At 41.9% G+C, this 19,359-nt stretch overlaps 1 protein-coding gene across 1 annotated transcript in view; it reads right to left on the bottom strand.

Annotated features, from left to right (window-relative positions):
• Positions 1-262: 262 nt before the first annotated feature.
• The window catches only part of BCAT1 (branched chain amino acid transaminase 1), a gene marked incomplete at its 3' end in the record, with an annotated part of 43,974 nt that continues 24,877 nt past the window's right edge, over positions 263-19,359 (bottom strand). The window contains exons 6-10 of the mRNA XM_082001809.1: positions 18,394-18,536; positions 10,739-10,824; positions 8,682-8,822; positions 7,482-7,556; positions 263-304 (exon numbers count right to left, since the gene is read on the bottom strand). Of these exons, the coding sequence (XP_081857935.1) occupies positions 263-304; positions 7,482-7,556; positions 8,682-8,822; positions 10,739-10,824; positions 18,394-18,536 (487 nt within the window). The remainder of the gene's footprint in view (positions 305-7,481; positions 7,557-8,681; positions 8,823-10,738; positions 10,825-18,393; positions 18,537-19,359) is intronic.

Below are 19,359 nucleotides of genomic sequence, written 5' to 3'. Positions count from 1 at the left end.
GACTGTACATAAGACACAAGGAGGCACTAAGAAAACCATTAGGAAAGTTCTATTGCTAACATTCAGCACCTCTACCAAGAAGACAGGCTTCTACTAATAGGATTACAGTAGAAATCAAAATGATTGTATTCACAGTCACCAGATTGTGGAAACAATCATCCTGGGGAGCAAACTGATACAGAAACTATGCTACGCACAGGCAGCTACAGAAGTTGTCGTTATTCATGTCTCTTGTGTCTGGAGGGTCTGAACTCTTCCACTTTCAGGACACCAGCACTGCCCAATCGCTGTCTTCTCTCCCATACTGAAACAAAGCAAAAATGGAGTTTAAGAACAAAAGTTAAGAGCAACAGTATACAATTATGATAACTTCTTAGGTCTATCCTCAGAAAGATTTATATCCGCCACCCTGATAGTAGTTTATGTTATTCCTTATGCCTTTACTTCTGTGTTTGATTTGAGCAAAGCCTAAAGGCAGCTTGAAGCTTTAGCCATCTTCTGGTAAGTAGACTAGGAAGGGGTGATACTGGTACTCGCTAGACATGATACAGAATAATCCTGCTTCACTAGAGCCTTCCATTAATACAGTTATTCCCTGAGGTCAGTTCACTTATTCATTCATAAGCGTGCCCCTACTCAATCTCCAATAAGCAAACACATTTGTTTTTATTTCTTTTCATTTTCAAGGTGGCTTCATATTACAGCCTTCTGATTGAATGTGAAATAAAACCCATCACAAATACCACAGAGTAAAATTAGAGAGAATTGTAACCCAGATAAAAGAAATAGTCTTTCCATATGCAAACCAAGAGGATCACCAGGCAGAAACAAAGGCAAACTACCACATGGAGCTGTATCCCTTCCAGGGGAGGATACAGCCCCAAGGCAGCACTTTTGGTTGTTAAACTGGCTCGATGTTCTAAAGCTCTTTGTCATCAACCCCATAAACAACGCTTCAGTGAGCCCCAAAAGGCACATAGGGCTCAAACATGAAGTAAAGTAGAGGTGGACAGACTAAGAGCAGATGTAAGATGGGAGCCTTTTCCCTCATAGTACTATGTTCAGAGAGCTTGAAAACACTTTCCACCAAGGAATAAAGACTGTTTTTAGAGGCTCTATGTAGGCTGAAAAGATCACTTGATGATCATTTCTCCAGAGAGAACAAAAGGAAGTTCCTCTGATCCAGGTTCTGCATCAGCAGGAAAGGAGATAAAGGGGCATTAAAGCAGGGAAAAGACAACAGCTCCAAATCAGGCTAAGACAGAAAAAACACACTTCTGGATCCCCAAAGGAAGGATGTTCAGTTTGCTTGTGTTTTACTCTTTACTCCAGCAGGTAATGCCTCTAAATGACTTTAGTATGCATCACATCTACTTTTTATTTTCTTTACTAATTCTGCGCTTCTCTTTTGCACTCTGCGATATGGTTGACTAAACACGGTATGGTGCTACACATGCCCTTGGACAAATTACTTGCTCGGAGGATTTCCATCTTACATCCCCAGATGTCAGCATGGTTGCCTTGGGAACTCTAATGCAGGAAAAGCAGATGTATCTTTAGTTTAACCACAAAGCACTGGATTGCCATAACGTGAAGCAATTTTGTTGAGGATGGGGGCAAAGGGAGAAAAAGATGTCTTTGACCTTCATTCAAGTCTTTAATAGCCAGTCCAGGTATCCACAGGGTATTCAGCCCCCTGAGCTGGAAGACGGGGATGGAGAGCACAATGTACTCCTCATAATCCAGGAGGAAGCAGTCAAGGACATGCTAAACCACCTGGACACCCACAAGTCTATGGGGCCTGATGGGATCCACCCGAGAGTACTGAGAGCGCTGGCGGAGGAGCTTGCCAAGCCACTCTCCATCATTTATCAGCAGTCCTGGTTAACAGGGGAGGTCCCAGAAGACTGGAGGCTTGCCAATGTGACACCTGTCTACAAGAAAGGCCGGAAGGAGGATCCTGGGAACTACAGGCCTGTCAGCCTGACCTCTGTACCGGGGAAGATTATGGAGCGGTTGGTCTTGAGAGTGCTCACAGGGCACCTGCAGGACAACCAAGGGATCAGGCCCAGCCAGCATGGGTTCATGAAAGGCACGTCCTGCTTGACCAGCCTGATCTCCTTCTATGACCAGGTGACCCGCCTAGTGGATGAGGGAAAGACTGTGGATGTTGTCTACCTGGACTTTAGTAAAGCCTTTGACAGCGTCTCCCACAGCATTCTCCTGGAGAAACTGGCGGCTCGTGGCTTAGACAGGTTTACTCTTCGCTGGGTGAGGAACTGGCTGGATGGCCAAACCCAGAGAGTTGTGGTGAACAGCGTTAAATCCAGCTGGCAGCCGGTCACAAGCGGTGTTCCCCGGGGCTCGGTTCTGGGGCCGGTCTTGTTCAATATCTTTATCAATGATCTGGATGAGGGGATCGAGTGCTCCCTCAGTAAGTTTGCAGATGCCACCAAGTTGGGTGGGAGTGTTGATCTGCTGGAGGGTAGGAGGGCTCTGCAGAGGGATCTGGACAGGCTGGATCGATGGGCAGAGGCCAACTGTATGAGGTTTAATAAGGCCAAGTGCCGGGTCCTGTACTTTGGCCACAACAACCCCATGCAACGCTACAGGCTTGGGGAGGAGTGGCTAGAGAGCAGCCCAGCGGAAAGGGACCTGGGGGTGCTGGTTGACAGCCGGCTGAACATGAGCCGGCAGTGTGCCCAGGTGGCCAAGAAGGCCAACAGCGTCCTGGCCTGTATCAGGAATAGTGTGGCCAGCAGGAGTAGGGAAGTGATTGTGCCCCTGTACTCGGCACTGGTGAGGCCGCACCTTGAATACTGTGTTCAGTTTTGGGCCCCTCACTACAAGAAGGACACTGAGGTGCTGGAGCGTGTCCAGAGAAGGGCAACGAAGCTGGTGAGGGGTCTGGAGCACAAGTCTTATGGGGAGCGGCTGAGGGAACTGGGGTTGTTTAGTCTGAAGAAGAGGAGGCTGAGAGGAGACCTTATCGCTCTCTACAACTACCTGAAAGGGGGTTGTGGCAACGAGGGTGTTGGTCTCTTCTCCCAAGTAACTAGAGATAGGACAAGAGGAAATGGCCTCAAGTTGCGCCAGGGGAGGTTTAGATTGGATATTAGGAAAAATTTCTTCACTGAGAGAGTGGTCAGGCATTGGAACAGGCTGCCCAGGGAGGTGGTGGAGTCACCATCTCTGGAAGTGTTCAAAAAACGTGTGGATGTGGTGCTTCAGGACATGGTTTAGGGGACATGGTGGCGCTGGATTAATGGTTGGACTTGATGATCTTGAAGGTCCTTTCCAACCTAGTGATTCTGTGATTCATATCACTGCTTCTCAGAGAAAAGGTGGGACCCTCACCTCCCCTAAATCAGAAAGCAGGCAAAGGCCAGGGGATTATTTGTAAGTTTTGCTGGCTGTAGGTAGTAGTATCATCTAATGCTCTAATGCTGACCTCAGAAATTGCAAGGACTGGTCTGAGTTGCCATTTGACTACCATTTGAACATGCTTCCACAATTAAAATGGGAATTAAGATGTTGTACCACAATCAAGATGTTTTCATTACGGAAATAAAAGCAGATTTAGCTTCCTTTTCTGATTCTGTCAAAGACTTTGTGACCTCCAGCTAGTCAATCCCATCCCTCTTCCCTCCCCTCCTCCAGGTCCTTCTTTGTAAAAATTAACACATCCATTCTCCTTCCCTGGTTGTTTTCTGCTGTTCTAGCCATTTAGATTGTGCAACTTTGAGAAAGGTAGGATTTTTGACTAAATGTCTGTTCACTGCTGTCTTGAATGCAGTGTTTAAATGTATTTTATATCATGTAGTATAAACAATATAACTTACTTTCTACCCATCCCTTCCAAGTTGCATCCTGATATACACTTTAAAGGGTACAGCAAAAGCTTGTTTATTCTCAAGGCATGGAATGCAAGACCACAAAAACATCCGAGTGGTATTTCAGTGAGGGTATTCCCAGAGAAAAGAATGTCATCTCTAACTCTTCTAACTCAAGCTGTTATAGAAAACACTGTACTATGACTAATTCATTCATAAGCACACCATTACTGTATACAATGTAAATTATTTAATCTAAAATCTTTATCATCAGCCTTTAGTAACCATGATTTCCACTCAGGGAAATGTATATTGCAGTGCTACTACTGTCTCTCTCAATTGGCATGAGAAAGGGAATCAGTTCTGCCCATGAGTTTCTAATTTGTCACTCTAGCTCTAGTTCCACTGAACAGCTGTTCAAATCCAAAGAAATCCTGTTGAACACAGAAGACTTGCAAAAGAACAATGAGCAGCATGAAAACAGACTTGGAAACACAATAATGACGATAATCTGAAAATGTTAAACAAGCATGTATTGTACACAAGGGAGTCAGTATAATGATATTGGATATGGAGCCTTGCACCTCTTGGTCACCGGTTCAAATGAAGTACAATGTTGGTACTGAGAATTTTACTTTTTTACAAATGTCTGTTGTCCAGCACAAAATGGATACATTACCCTAGTTCAGGCAACAGCACAGATACCAAAGCTGTGTTTAGCTGTAATTTCCATTGCATTTTATTCTTCAGAACTTGAACATTATTTGGAGTAAAAGCCCCAGATCATCCAAATTATATGACAATAGTTCAATGATATTGCAAAGAGATCTTTCCCCCCCTCCTCCTGGTAGAATATACAAAGGACCTTTGTGAAAGATTGTGAAAACTCCCCTGACATTTTAAGAATATTATATATTCCATTTTCTGTGTTGCAGCATTGTTTTCTGTATGACAACCTGGGGCCCATTTGGATATGCGCTCATCTCTCCACAGACAGAAAAGTGCAGAAACACAATCAGCAATCATTGACTGGCTCTTAAAGGGGAAGCAGACATCATTCTCTTTAAAATCATGTTTCTAAAGATGAAATGTTCTAATTCTCCCGGCTTTTTTAAAGACGGAAGAGAACCCAGAAGTAAACATACACTTAATAGTCCAGCACGTTCCAGGAGTGATGGACTTACTTTTGGCATGTAACTAATGAACACAGGGTATGTACACAGTTGAAAGGTGAAAAGGTCCATGTGCATAGTTGTAAAGTGAAAAGGTCCAAGAAAGATAATGGTTAGAAACAATCCACACTTTTTCAGCCTCCTCCTGAGCCTTGGTTGGGGGTGAAAAAGCAGAGTGATCAGGGAGGACATGGGAGGAAGCCTCAGGGAGCAGGCTGGATAAATTTGTCTTAATAATCCACTCACTATCTATTGGACAAGGGAGAAAGACACATATTCCAGTGTTGTCTTCTGAAACAGAATTCTGTATTTGACAAGCCATTGTTCTAGTGAAGGCACTTGCTTGTCTCATGACACAAACTTCTAAGGCAGTACCTACTCCCACACGTAAGACTCACCAAGGTGCTAGAACTGGTCTCAACAGTTTCTGATGCTGAACTGTTCCATGACTGCAATTAGAATTGATCAGGGGAGACTCAAACTGATCACAAATTGTTGAAGGCCCTAACATACATTGCAAAGGCATTGCCTAGACATCAGGAGGTAGCACAGGAGTTACACAAGTGCTTTTAGATATTAAAGACAGCTACTTGACATACTAACAAGGTGGCTTTAATACAGAGCAGAGAGCTGTGAAAACAGTGATCAGTATGTATCACAATGAAAAGTGTATAATAAATCTGGACATATGACAACAACAACAACAAAAAAATGACACCAACTGTTATTTTAAATAGGTGTATCTGGCACTTGGAATGAGAAAGATAAAATAAAACTGTGGTATGTAGTGGGATTCTGGAGAAATGCTACCGTGTGTTCTCATATAGTAAGATGATAAAAATGTTAAATGTAACTGAGGTGGGAACATGGAATACTAATCTTGTCCTTCCCCTCAACAAATAATAAAATCTAGACCCTGCCTATGCTTCTTCCTAGCTATCAGTGCTACTGTTTGAAGAGAAAGACCCAAGTCCCAAGCCATTACAGTTGGCACAGCTGAAACAACAGAAACATGATGGGCGAGTGTCTCTTCTTGCTCCCATGAAAGTTGGCTCAGACACTAACACAATGGTACCAGAAAATCTTTCCTCCCTGAGTTGCAGCCAGAAATATCCAATACTATTCTAAACAACAAGACGTGCTGATCCCATGTCATCTTCCTAGTGAAGAACAGTCAAGTGCTCTTGCTGCATGATTTGAGCTACAAGTCTTGGGAGAAGGAGGAAGAAAACCCAGTAGTTATGCTGGAGACCAGCAGTTGTGAAAGGTAAAAATATGTAGAGAAACAAGAGCACAGAAGAACCATCAAAATTATATGAGATGGTCTAACTTCCACTTGTCTAAGACTGCTTCACCCTACTTGAAGGGTGTAATGAAAAATAGCACAAAACACTGAATAAGTAACATTACATAAACCTGCTTATCATGGGATTTTAGATGGGTCAACATATGACAGCAGACTGTAATTCATGTTTGGGGTCTCATCAGAAGACCCCTGTGTCAGATTATTTCTACACACTAGTAAAAGGCCTGTAAAATAGAAAGAAATATCAATTTTAGGACTCACTCTTAAAAAGTTCTGATTATTTTATGGAATTCATAGAGTTGCTATGTGGTGCAGTACATCTCACAATCTTTCAAGAAGATTCTTAGTTCAAGGCTTATTGGCAGGAAGATAAAAATTTTAGTATCAAATCTAAGAACATCTTGAGCCAAAAGCTAAGAATGTAGAAGAGTAATCATCAGACTTGATTTGAAGAAGTCATGACAATACTGCCAAGCAATGGCTATCAGATCTTAAGTAAAGGGGCTTGTAACTTGCCAAAACCTACTCCTATCCCCAAATCCCCCACACCATAAACCATGCTAAATAAGGAAAACAGGCAATTAAAATAAGAAGGGCTATCATGTGCTGCTCATTGACTTTACCAGAAATGGTAGCGACTCCTATGCCTGATATGGAGGTCAAGCACAGATTCCAAACAAACTTTGATATTTAGCAAATCACAGAGGAAAGAACTGCTTTAAGAACAAGAAGTGACCGTGTGATTGGAAAGATGCTGAGAAACAGAAATGGTGATCAGTTGGCTGCATCCAGTGAGTGCTTACTACTTCACTCATCTCATTATTGATTAGCCTATATTCATTTGTGATTGTGGTTATTAAGGTACTTCATAATGCTATTTTTTCCCTTAAAAAGGAACCTATAACAACAGTACTGGATTTCACTGGTAACAGTAATATCTTAAAACTCTCATTCAGCTTCCAAGATGAACAAGGAAAAAATGTATCTCTATCTGCATCATATTTTCTCAAGCGGAAAAAAAAATTTCATAGAATAACCACACCAAACAAAACAGCCTATATTATTATATAATGGCGCCTATAGCACCACTGTTAAAAAGATTATTTTCTGATGTTTTCAAACGTTTGCCTTTTATTATTTTATCTGGTTAAAGAAGATGAAGCACCTTACCTGAATATCAGTCAGCTTATTCAGGAAACGGGTTGTTAACTGAGGTCCATTCTCCATAGTTGGAATGTGCAAACGCTGATGTTGAATAAGGGGGAGGGGGTTGGAGGGTGGAGGGCAGAGAGGGAGGGAAAAACATGTAAAAATAGCTTTTAATACATATGAATACCTTAGGGTCACAAAGAATTTTAATAAATATTTATCGAGCTTTCTCCTCCTTACAAGTAGGCAAGGATTGTTGTAATGTTTTTTTATAGGAGGGCACGCTAAGCCAGTGAAAAGTTAGATTAGTTGAACTGTTACGCTGTTTTTAAGCAAAGGCTAATCTAAGCCTTACAAAAGATCTTTCTGAAATGGAAGGTATATTGTACAGGCAAGAGGAGTATCAATATAGACAGTATTTCATTTCAAAGTATATTGTGTAGAAAAACAACAGGTACATTTATAGTACTTATCATCACTCAGCACCTTGATGTCTGTCATATTATCTTAGCATCTGATAGTATCAATAAATTTATTCCAACAAGTATCACCTAAAAAACGTTCACTGTACTTGCCACATTTAATGGAACAAAGCACATCCATATATGCAGCTGCAATAGCCCAGCCTTCTGAACTATGTGCTGGCTAAATAGCACCAAGTCAGCTTAACCATCTGAATGCCTGTGGAATTCCACCTGTGCAGGAAAAATCTCCCAAATGGTGGATAGTAGGTGGAAGCAGCTGTGCACCCTCCCGAAACAGCTCTTCCATCAGAGCTGGGTTCCCTGCAATGAGGGGTGAAGAGATGAACTTGAGAAGGAAAGAATGCAGTGGCTCAGAAATTTGGTTCCCTGTGGAATTCCCTCCTCTCACCTTTCCAAGATGCCTTAACTTTGGAAAAAATGTTCAACAAAAGAAACGTGGGCGAATGCATTTTTCTGTATTTTCAAGCAGTCTGGGAGCTGGGAACTTTTTTTTTCCTTTTCCCAGGAATTGAGATTTTATGATTTTGACTATTTAAAAAAACACAGAAGATGAGAGGGAAAGTTCTCTTCTGCCAACACCACAGTAATTCACTTGAGAAACAACATACTGACACTGTTCGTCTTTCCAGGAGCCTCTGGCAACACTCCTTTTCTATCTCACTTTTTTTTTGCTTCAGCTGCAATTAATTATGATAAAATTCTGAAGAAAGAAGGAAAAAAAAAGACATTTTCTTACCTTGCCCTTATATAAAATTTTAGAGATAGGACATACAACACAAGCTGTTCCAGCACCAAACATCTCCTTTACTCTGTTCTCTTCCAAGGCAGCTGTCAGGTCACTCATAGTGATGTATCGCTCAGACACTTTAAATTCTCCCTGCACAAGAGGAATCAACCATAAAAATTGTATAAAGTCTAAAAATGGTTTGTATTTTTGCTTTCCATGTTGAAACATCTCTAACAGAACTATTAGCCTAGTGGCAATCAGTCAAGTTTTGCCTGTGATCATGTTATCTTTTCAAAGCTCCCTGTATCACTCAAGATAGCCTCTACTCAAAAGAATGACCTCCAAGGAACCCAATGGTTTACCAGATACGATGCTGAAGTGGCACTTCCCTCTGATTTAGTATAAAATATCAGTATTGCATTAGGGAATAACAGAGTGGAATTTGTCATGGGTTATGTGATACAGGATCTGACTACTCATGGTCTCTAGCATGCTAGTGTTTATACAAAAATTACTCAATTATGTCAAAAGAGCTTTGCATCCAACTCTCAGACAATTCCTAAGCAAACTACATTCTGTTAATTCCACCTGCAATGCCAACTAGATGTGATATATTTCTTTAATCTCTGGTGAAATTTCACACTGTAGCCTGCTCGCAGCTGTCACATCCAAAAATTAACTGTACTGCAGGTATGAGTAAAGCAATTCATATTGGACAGTCTTAACATACGAAGCTTTTTACCTTCTACAAGTGTTGAAGAATGCATAGCAACTGATTGAATGCATAGCAACTGATTGAGGGGATGTGTTTAAAGAACAAAAATAAACATCAAACTTTGAAATTTTCATTTCATGGATTTATGTGGACTTTATTGTCCTAACAGACCAAACTAAAGCTTAGCCCTTGTTTCATATGCAAGGTTTTTAACATGAGAGACAGATGCTTATGAGAGCAGAAAGCAGGATCTTCTTAGCTCTGGACAGGATAGTATTTGGAGAGAGAGGCAGGGACACTACGTCAGCAGAGTTTCAGATAGGTTAGGGAATGGAGGTCAGGAAGAAGAGAACAACCTTTGTGAGAGTAGAAGACACCCAATTATTTGAGAGGCCTGAGGTGAGAGTCTGGTATCTCACAAACAAGCCCTATCAACTGGGAATATCTGTTTATCTTTTAAAGGAGACAGGACTGAGAAGTGTGCATGCATACCTGCACTACGGGAGTACCAATACGAATAAAGACGCATAAGAGTTCAGTGCAGATCAACAAGTGGCACACATGCACCATGAAGTACATGCCTAGCTCTCTTCACTGCAAGATAAATTTAAGTGATATAACTATGAACTGCATTTCAGGAAGTCTTTCAGCTAGAGGTGGTTGGAAGCTGAGTTAATACCAGGGGAAAAGCATCACACATGCCTGTGTTATTCCTGTTACTCCTCCCTAAACATAAGTCTGGCCAAAATCAGGAGACAGGATCCTGGGCTTAATGAGCCTTTGGCTGTATAGTATTCTTATCCAAGCCACAATAAAACCTTTGAATACAGTACAGGCACAACAGTTTGCTGCATTTCAAGATGAGGTAGGCCCAAGTGTCCAAATAAGTACTTGGATGGCTACACTACAGACTGGAATCTGGAAGCAGATAGATGACTTCAAGACTGTGGGTGTATTTTAGGCTGCATGCTGGTTATTAGAAATATGGGTGGAACCATGAGAACTAAGTGGAGAAATAGTGTGCTGATAACTGAAGTATAGCTGTGGTCATGCACAGTAATTGTTTGTTTCCTTGCTTTAAGTTGCTGGTACCAGTGGATTTAATAAGAATTTTCATGTGAAATACTACACGGAGCTACTTTAACAAGCTTGGTATTGTTCTGTGTGACAGGTGTGGATATTCTGATGATGTTGCTGGGAATCTATGAATTAGCACGCCTTTAGTTCCCATTTAGGTTAAGGGAATTGACCAGATCAGTTGAACTTCAAGATACTGAGCGCTAGGAATGCTTACTTTCCTCAGTGTTACAACATGATAGTTGAAACCATTGCTGCCAAGGTCAAAACTTACCCAATTGCGTGACAGATCCAAAATGCTTTGTCTTGTCACTCCTGGAAGGATGATGCCATCTAAAGGTGGGGTTGCCAGTTCATTTTCTGTCAAACACAAAAGAAATAGAAACACTGGTTGAAAAAACAAAGAAATACATTTACCAATAAACACTAAAAATTAAAAAGGAATCGAATGATATCAGAAACATTACCTACCCAGAAAGATGGAACATTTATCAGAGTTCTATAAGAACACAGGTTACACAAATTCAATTCCAATAAGTTGTTGTTGGGTGTTTGCAGTGTTTTGAGTACACTTCAGTGGGTGGGGAAGAAACATATTTAATTTAATACATTAATAAATAGATGCCTGGTAGTAGGTTTTATTCCTCAGTGTAATATGGATTTACTGTATAACTATTGGGAACCACTGAATGGCTCAGTCTTCAAATTCAGAATAGAGAGGCACAAGGGAAAGCCATGACTAATAATCCCACGACAGATCATTACTTTCCCTGAACTGCTTTACTTAATTTAGGAATACAGGGTTCAGTATAACTACTTCATAGCATTAATATGAAACATCTACCAGAAATTTAGAGGCTCGTTTACTGAACAAAGCAGTGGAAACCTTGCCAAATGCATCTTGAGAGAAGACTTCCTTCATGATCTTTTGTCTCAGTCTAGACATCCTTTTTTTCCCCCTAATTTTCTCTTTACACAAAAAGAGCAGGCCTAATAAAATTCCAAAAGCACCAACAATTCCAAATTGTTCAACTAGTTTGGTTTGTTAGCTTGTTTTTCTTGTCTGCTTTTTAAGAAGAGCATTAGATAAATGTTCACCTAACATAACTAATGAAAGGGTAGATAAATAGTAATTGATATTTGGTAAATACTTAAATTGCAACACAGAAATTTGTATGTAGTCTTTGTTCTTCCATTGGACTTTTGCAGCAAATCAGAGTTAATCTTTTTCATTTTAAACCATCACACAGTATACTCAGTGGTTTGTATTATCAGAGAATACTGAGCATTCACTCTTTCAGACAGCCAGGCTCTTTTAAGACAGTCTCAACTTTGCACTGAGAAGTGAAGGCATCCACAGTCTTTCAGTAATACTCTTCATACCTTTTTTCTAACCTTTTTCTCTTTCCAGTGAGAATCCATTACCTTTCTTGCTCTTACAAAGATAATATCCTGCTCAATAAATCCACAAACCATTAAGGTTTTTGATTCATTTTTACCAAGGTCACATAAAAAATTAAGATAGTATCTTAATGTTTTTATTATGCCCCCTTCTCCCTACCCAAAAAAGATCACTGAATCCAGGCCTGTTTGAACCAGTCTCAAAGGAAAAGCTGTCTTTCAAATGTTTCTATAGGTCCTGTGAAAACTTGCAGATGGATAGAAGAGAGAAACATGGTATTCATCCTTGGACCGAGACATCAGGTTGAGCTCAGCTGCTTATACTCTGTTTTCAACAGTCAGCTAGATAATTCTGTGCACAAATGCTGCCTGCCAGCCAGTGCACACACAGCTCCGGACTGACTACAGCATGGGCTCTCTCCCTCTCTGCAAGATGGGGCTTTGGGAGCTGGGCTGGGGTGGGGGAAAATAGAGGAATTGTTCATTGAATCTGCTACTCACTTGTCCATTCTCTCAGGAAATGTCTGTTACTTTTTAATGCAGCCACCACCCCTAGGTTTATTCATTTGGATTAGAAGTTTTTCCTATCAATGTTTCTATGTTCCTTTTATGAGGATCCATACACACATAAGTAATAGATGTAAACTGCCACGCCAAAATGTATAAAAAAGCTCCCCTGGAACAGGCTATGTATTCTGCTCTGGTTTGACTAACCAATAATGCCGTTCCCTAACCCAGCCCAGTCTCCTAAGTACAGCAGTGGTCTCTTCCTTTTCATACAGTCAGGAACAATAGCTTTCCTTTTTTGGAGTCTGTTTAGCACCATGATGCGTGTCTGGTCCTAATTCTGGCACAACTATCAAAAGAAGAGGACTTAAAAACTTTCCATGAGCCACAGGGGCTCACCTGATTCTGAACACTGAAAACCTGATGTGCTGGATTTGTGACCCAGTCATATACAAGTGCTCCTCTTTCTCCAACAGAAAACTTCAAATAATGTGGACCTTAATACCAAAGTGATTACACACTAGATAATGTTCTCTATTTGGTGGTGATGATGCCACAGATCTTATCCAGGACCTGTTTTAAGCTCAACAACATACATTAATTGATTTGAGCTGGTTTGAAAAGGTGCCAGGACAAACCAGCCACCAAACAGCACTGAGCAGACAGGACATGGGAGTCTTGAAATGTTTCAAACAGCCTGCTCTGTAGAATTTTGTCAAGTACACATATGATGTCTACCAGCCTGGGGCCACCCAAGGAACATCTGCTCCCCTGGTATCCGGCAGAGATGATAATGCTATACAACACAGCATGCCAAAAACGCTCATCCCCTCTGTGAATTGATGCCAAACTAGGCTCCATATGACATCAGTTTGTCCATCTCCAAAAAAACCAGACTGTGAGCTCACAGACTCCATTTGCCTTCTGAATTATTTTGATGGGCTAGAAGCCTTAAAATATATAGCAGCAAAAAAGCGGGAAGGGGGAAAGAAGGCATTTGAAGGAAGATGTCAGGGTTTCTCTTGACTACTGTTATTCTTACAGTAGTAGCACTATCAGTCCAGTGCCCCATTACACCAGGTGTTGTACAGGCATGCTGTAACAGTAGAATTCCATCACAGTGTTTAAAGGGATTTTTAAAATGAGGTCTTGTATATTACACAGCTTCAATTTTTACACACCTGTATTTATGAACATATAGCAAATAAGATTCCAAACATGGGATGCCTTCAGTACTAGTCACACTGTAACAATGCTGAGAAATTCACCAAAATATATTTTACCAAAATGATGACAGATTCCAACTGAACTTCAGGGTCAAGGAGAACCTGATTTCACTATTATTAACAGCTGACTTCCTCTCCCACTTTGTTCTGGACCTTTCTATTTCTTTCTCCTTATTTTCCTCAGGCTTTTCTTCTACTCTCCCCCCATGCAATCACTCTGTCTTCACGTCTCTGTCAATTTACTTTCCTCAACTACTTTTCTTTGTCTGCCATCTCATTCATCTGCTGCTCTCCCCTCCATGCTGTTGCTATGGTGTTCTATTAGAGCAGAAGGTATTTTCTTAGTAGTCCACTTGTACAAGATACTTCGGCAGCACAAATAATCCTCCACCTACAGAACACTAAGGAAATTTGCCTGATATTTTACCTGGCTGTTCCAGAGAAATTAAAAAATAAGTATGTGAGCTATTTTGAAGTGGGTGCTATTAATCCCCATTTTACTAACAGCACAAAAATATTAAGTAATGCCTGAATGCTATTCACAATGCCTTAACATTAAAGCTAGAAGTAGAGCCCAGATGGTTCCAAATCATTCTGAAGAAACTGAATATTTGGAAAGCGCACAGATTTCATAGCTAGCAGCCTTCAGGTTGGACATATGTTTAAATTGTAAGGTTTTCTATAAAGTCAAGCCTATATTCTAGGCAGAAGTACAGATATTCTTAAAGGAAATGAGTTTCAATGTTAACAGCTTCTTGGGATTATTACATGCTCTGATGAGGCAAGTGGAAGGGACTCTACGGTGACCAAGATTTTCTCTTTGTGAACATAAACAGTAAACAGTATTTGATGAATGAAATATCACACTCCTGTATGATGGCCGGTCTTCTTCAATATCTTTATGGATGATTTGGATGAGGGAATCAAGTGCTTCCTCAGTAAGTTTGCAGATGACACCAAGCTGGGTGAGAGTGTTGGTCTGCTAGACAGTAGGAGGGCTCTGCAGAGGGGTCTGGACAGGCTGGATCGATGGGCAGAGGTCAACTATATGAGGTTTAATAAGGCCGAGTGCAGGGTCCTGCACTTGGGTCACAACAACCCCATGCAACGCTACAGGCTTGGGGAGGAGTGGCTGGAGAGCTGCCCAGTGGAAAGGGACCTGGGGGTGCTGGTTGACAGCCGGCTGAACATGAGCCGGCAGTGTGCCCAGGTGGCCAAGAAGGCCAACAGCATCCTGTCCTGTATCAGAAATAGTGTGGCCAGCAGGAGTAGGGAAGTGATTGTGCCCCTGTACTCGGCACTGGTGAGGCTGCACCTTGAATCCTGTGTTCAGTTTTGGGCCCCTCACTACAAGAAGGATGCTGAGGTGCTGGAGCGTGTCCAGAGAAGGGCAACGAAGCTGGTGAGGGGTCTGGAGCACAAGTCTTATGGGGAGAGGCTGAGGGAACTGGGGTTGTTCAGTCTGGAGAAGAGGAGGCTGAGGGGAGACCTCATCGCTCTCTACAACTACCTGAAAGGAGGTTGTGGCAAGGTGGGTGTTGGCCTCTTCTCCCAACTAACTAGTGATAGGACGAGAGGAAATGGCCTCAAGTTGCGCCAGGGGAGGTTTAGATTGGATATTAGGAAAAACTTCTTCACCGAGAGGGTGGTCAAGCATTGGAACAGGCTGCCCAGGGAGGTGGTGGAGTCATCATCTCTGGAAGTATTCAAAAAACATGTGGATGTGGCGCTTCAGGACATGGTTTAGGGGACACGGTGGTGTTGGGTTGATGGTTGGACTTGATGATCTTGAAGGTCCTTTCCAACCTTAGTGATTCTGTATTTATGCAACAGCAGAGATCCAGATTTCAACAAGGCCAAGTGCAGGGTCCTGCACCTGGATTGGGGCAACCCCTGGTATCGGTACAGGCTGGAGGATGAAGGGATTGAGAGCAGCCCTGCCAAGAAGGACTTGGGGGTACTGGTGGATGAAAAGCTGGACATGAGCCGGCAATGTGTGCTCATAGCCCAGAAGGCCAACCGTATCCTGGGCTGCATCAAAAGCAGCGTGACCAGCAGGTCGAGGGAGGTAATCCTGCCCTTCTACTCTGCTCTGGTGAGACCCCACCTGGAGTTCTGCATTTAGCTCTGGAGCCCTCAGCACAGCAAAGACATGGACCTGTTGGAGCGGGTCCAGAGGAGGGCCACAAAAATGATCAGAGGGATGGAACACCTCTCCTATGAGGAAAGGCTGAGGCAGTTCAACCTGGAGAAGAGAAGGCTCTGGGAACACCTTATTGCAGCCTTCCAGTACCTAAAAGAGGCTTACAAGAAAGATGGGGACAGACTTTTTAGCAGGGTCTGTTGTGACAGGACAGAGGGTAATGGTTTTAAACTAAAAGAGGGTAGATTCAGGCTAGATCTAAGGATGAAATTTTTGATAGTGAGGATGATGAAACACTGGCACAGGCTGCCCAGAGAAGTGGTTGATGCCTCATCCCTGGAAACATTCAAGGTCAGGTTGGACAGAGCTCTGAGCAACCCGATCTGGTTGAAGACGTCCCTGCTCACTGCAGGAGGGGTTGGACTAGATGACCTTAAAAGGTCCCTTCAACCCAATTATTATAAGATTTGGTCATATTATAAGCCTCAGCCAGAGCAGCAGTGGGCATACAAGAGCAGCATAGAGCATGTCATGTTATTTTACCAGAAATTGAGTAGTTTCCTCCCCTACTCCCTCCTCAATGTTACAAACAAAACATTTTTCCAGGCTCCTCCTGCCACCCAAGACATGTCAGGTTTAGTCACAATGCTGTAGCTGAAAATATATAGCAAAGGCTTGCAAGAAAAGCCTACTCTCATTGGAAGCATAGATGTCCTTTAGTCTAGGCTTTACTGGGCTGTGTCTTTGATTTGTTATAAACAAAGGACAGCAGTTCAGACTACTCTGCAGTGACCTCTGAACACACAAGGAAGGGCATTTGCCTTTTGATGATGATCTGCAATTTCTGCCTCACTGTTTTTACATTAGATCCCTCTCTCAGCTGCAGAATTTGCATAACCAAACCAAACCACAGCCTAAGTAAGTATCCTTTGTCAAGTGACAGAACATAATGGCAAACACTTTTAAAATCACAGTGTAAAGCCATAGGCAGGTATGTGATGACACACATTGGTAGCAAGAGTGATTCTCAACCAAAGATATCATAAATTAAGCATTAATCAACACACCGGGAGACTGCAAAGTGCTCTAATGATGCTAATGACCATGTCATGTGAAATGGCAGGTTTGCCAGTATACAGTTAGCTTGGGTGGCTTGAATTACAAGTTGTTTGCTACAGCCACCTCACAATAGTACTATTCAGTAGTGCACTGGTAACATAGTGATTGGCAGATCTTTGGAACAGTACGGTGCTGCAGCTGGATAATTCCAGCATATTCCTGGTTTAAGTACAATGAGAACATTGAATTCTAATTACATCCCCACTTCAGTGTCCTTTCCCTGGGCAGAATGAGCCAAAATCTATTTTTGTGTCTCTCCAGCAAAGTTACACAAGGCGTGAATTTGGTCCTTTAGCTACCCGGACAAATCTACTGCTGCTATAACAACAACAACAAGATTTCTCATATTTATAGTTTCATTCACAAGACTTCACAGACTCATTCAACACTGAGGGGGTATCATCCCTCTTCTTACAACAGTGGTAAAGATTTTGCAAAAGTAATGAAAGGGGAGATGGGAGTCAGGCAGCTGGATTCCCATTACCCTGCACTATCCAAAGCACACTGCTGTCCACAGAGAATGTTGCCTCTGTACTGCAGCTGAGCACTGTCAGAAAAATGTAAATTTTCAAGGGTACCCATGGCACTAGGATAAAATCAGAGTCTGAACCCTGCATCTGCTGCCATGCAAAAATTCAATAACACTTAATTTTCATGGAAGGCCAGCACTCAGGGAAGTCAGGAGGTGTCCTTTTATTCACTCGCCTATACATTGTCTCAGTCCTTTATGGACTCAGTCATGTACTCTTCCCAAACAGTTCTCAGGTGCAGCTATCACTTCTCAAGCACTGAACACTTGCATGCCCAATGGGTGTTTTCGAGATGCCTAAATAGTTGTCTGCTTGTTAACTAGATAAGTTTTCTAATCAGCGTGTACATTGCTTGGAAATGACTGCAGGCAGGAAGAGGTAAAAATGGCTTCAGGAATGATGGTATGTCTTGAAAGCATCATTTGAGCATTACTGATGTGGAACACTGACTGACACATTTCTCTCTCTCCGCCTCCACTGGACAGAACTTCAAATTCTTCCAAGAGCAAGCTGCATTCTTCATCAGTTGGATGTCAAAATACTTTTGGCTATGCTTCAGGAAGATTTTACTTGCCAGAAAGTGATTATGGGAACTACTCATGCACAAAGCCACAGAGTTTGAAGAGTTACACAGCCATAAAGTGTCTCTAGTATGTCTGCATTGTTTCTGACCCAACATCTCCTTCAAGATCAAGCATGCTGGTAGAGCTGACACCAAACCTGCAGTGTGACCTTCTGTATGGCTAGATTCTACCCTTCTGAGCACATGGACTGGCCCAACGGTTTAGTATGTTACCAGTAGGCAGTACTCACAGCTGCTCCAGAATCTTCTCTTTCACAATCATATAACTAACAGTCACCTATCAGTTTTTAGAAGAGAACAGACATTTCCTTTGTTAAATCATCTTCATTAAAAAATTTATGATCTGCACTCTAATAACTTTGCGGATTATGGTCCCAACTGTTTACTCTGTTAAAGCTTTCCTGTTTTGTGTTACTATACCTCCATCTTCATTTATCCAGTAGAGAAACAGATTCATTGTTCCAACTTCAGTTATTTGGTGATCTTCTCCATAGAGCCACAAAACCTGCTGGCAGCCTAACTCCAGGGCTTCTTGCTGGGCATAAATAGAAGAACCATAATTCCTTCCAGAAACAAAAAGAAAGAGCAAACAGTTATGAGTATCTGGATGTATACAAGGTTTTGTGCACATCTACCTTATGAGCAAGTGCTCTGCACAGTCACTGCTTGTCCCTGGAATATTTTCAGTGAAGTACTTTGCTAGTATTTTACTACATCATTTGTATCTACAACCCAAAAACTTTGAAGGGCTGAACAGCATCAACAGCTCAAACATATCCATCCAAATTGTCTTAAAAATACCTCTTGTTCCATTTTCTGGACATTCTAATCATTGCAATCGGACACCTTAGGAAAGCATTTATCTTTATTTAGCAGTTGGCATCCTGGAGAGAGAGCAACAATTCCCGTCCAGCTCATGGTTTTAAAAAAAGCAAAACAAAACCATCTACCTCACCTCATATATGCCAGATGAACAGATGGGTCATATATGTCAGGTGAACCTCTTGGAACACAAAAATCACCAGAGGTGTGTTGTTTCTTTTCTAGCAAAAGACATTTGCAGAACTAGTAGCTTTAGGAGCTACAGGTGGATCTTGATGAATTCTACATCCTTGAGGAGCAACTGTTTCCCTAAAATGCTGCCTATAGGGTGAACCTGACTGAATAATATGTGTTTACTCTGTAGCTGTTTTGAGCAGGGGAAAAACCCCTTTCACTTCTGATGTTCAACAACCATCAAGACCCAAAGTCAGCAGCTCCAAAATGCTGACCATACTGCAGTTAAGTTCTCACCTCTAGGCACAAATCAAGTCAGTAGTGACTCCAGACTATTCCATTTTTCACAGCTGATGGATGAAGGATGCACAGGAAACGATATATTTCTAA

The sequence above is a fragment of the Phaethon aethereus genome, assembly GCF_964289735.1.
Source record: "Phaethon aethereus genome assembly, chromosome: 1".
In the NCBI taxonomy this organism is placed as follows: Eukaryota; Metazoa; Chordata; class Aves; order Phaethontiformes; family Phaethontidae; genus Phaethon; species Phaethon aethereus.
Note: the sequence above shows the minus strand (reverse complement) of the source record. Positions and strands in the feature narration are given on the sequence as shown.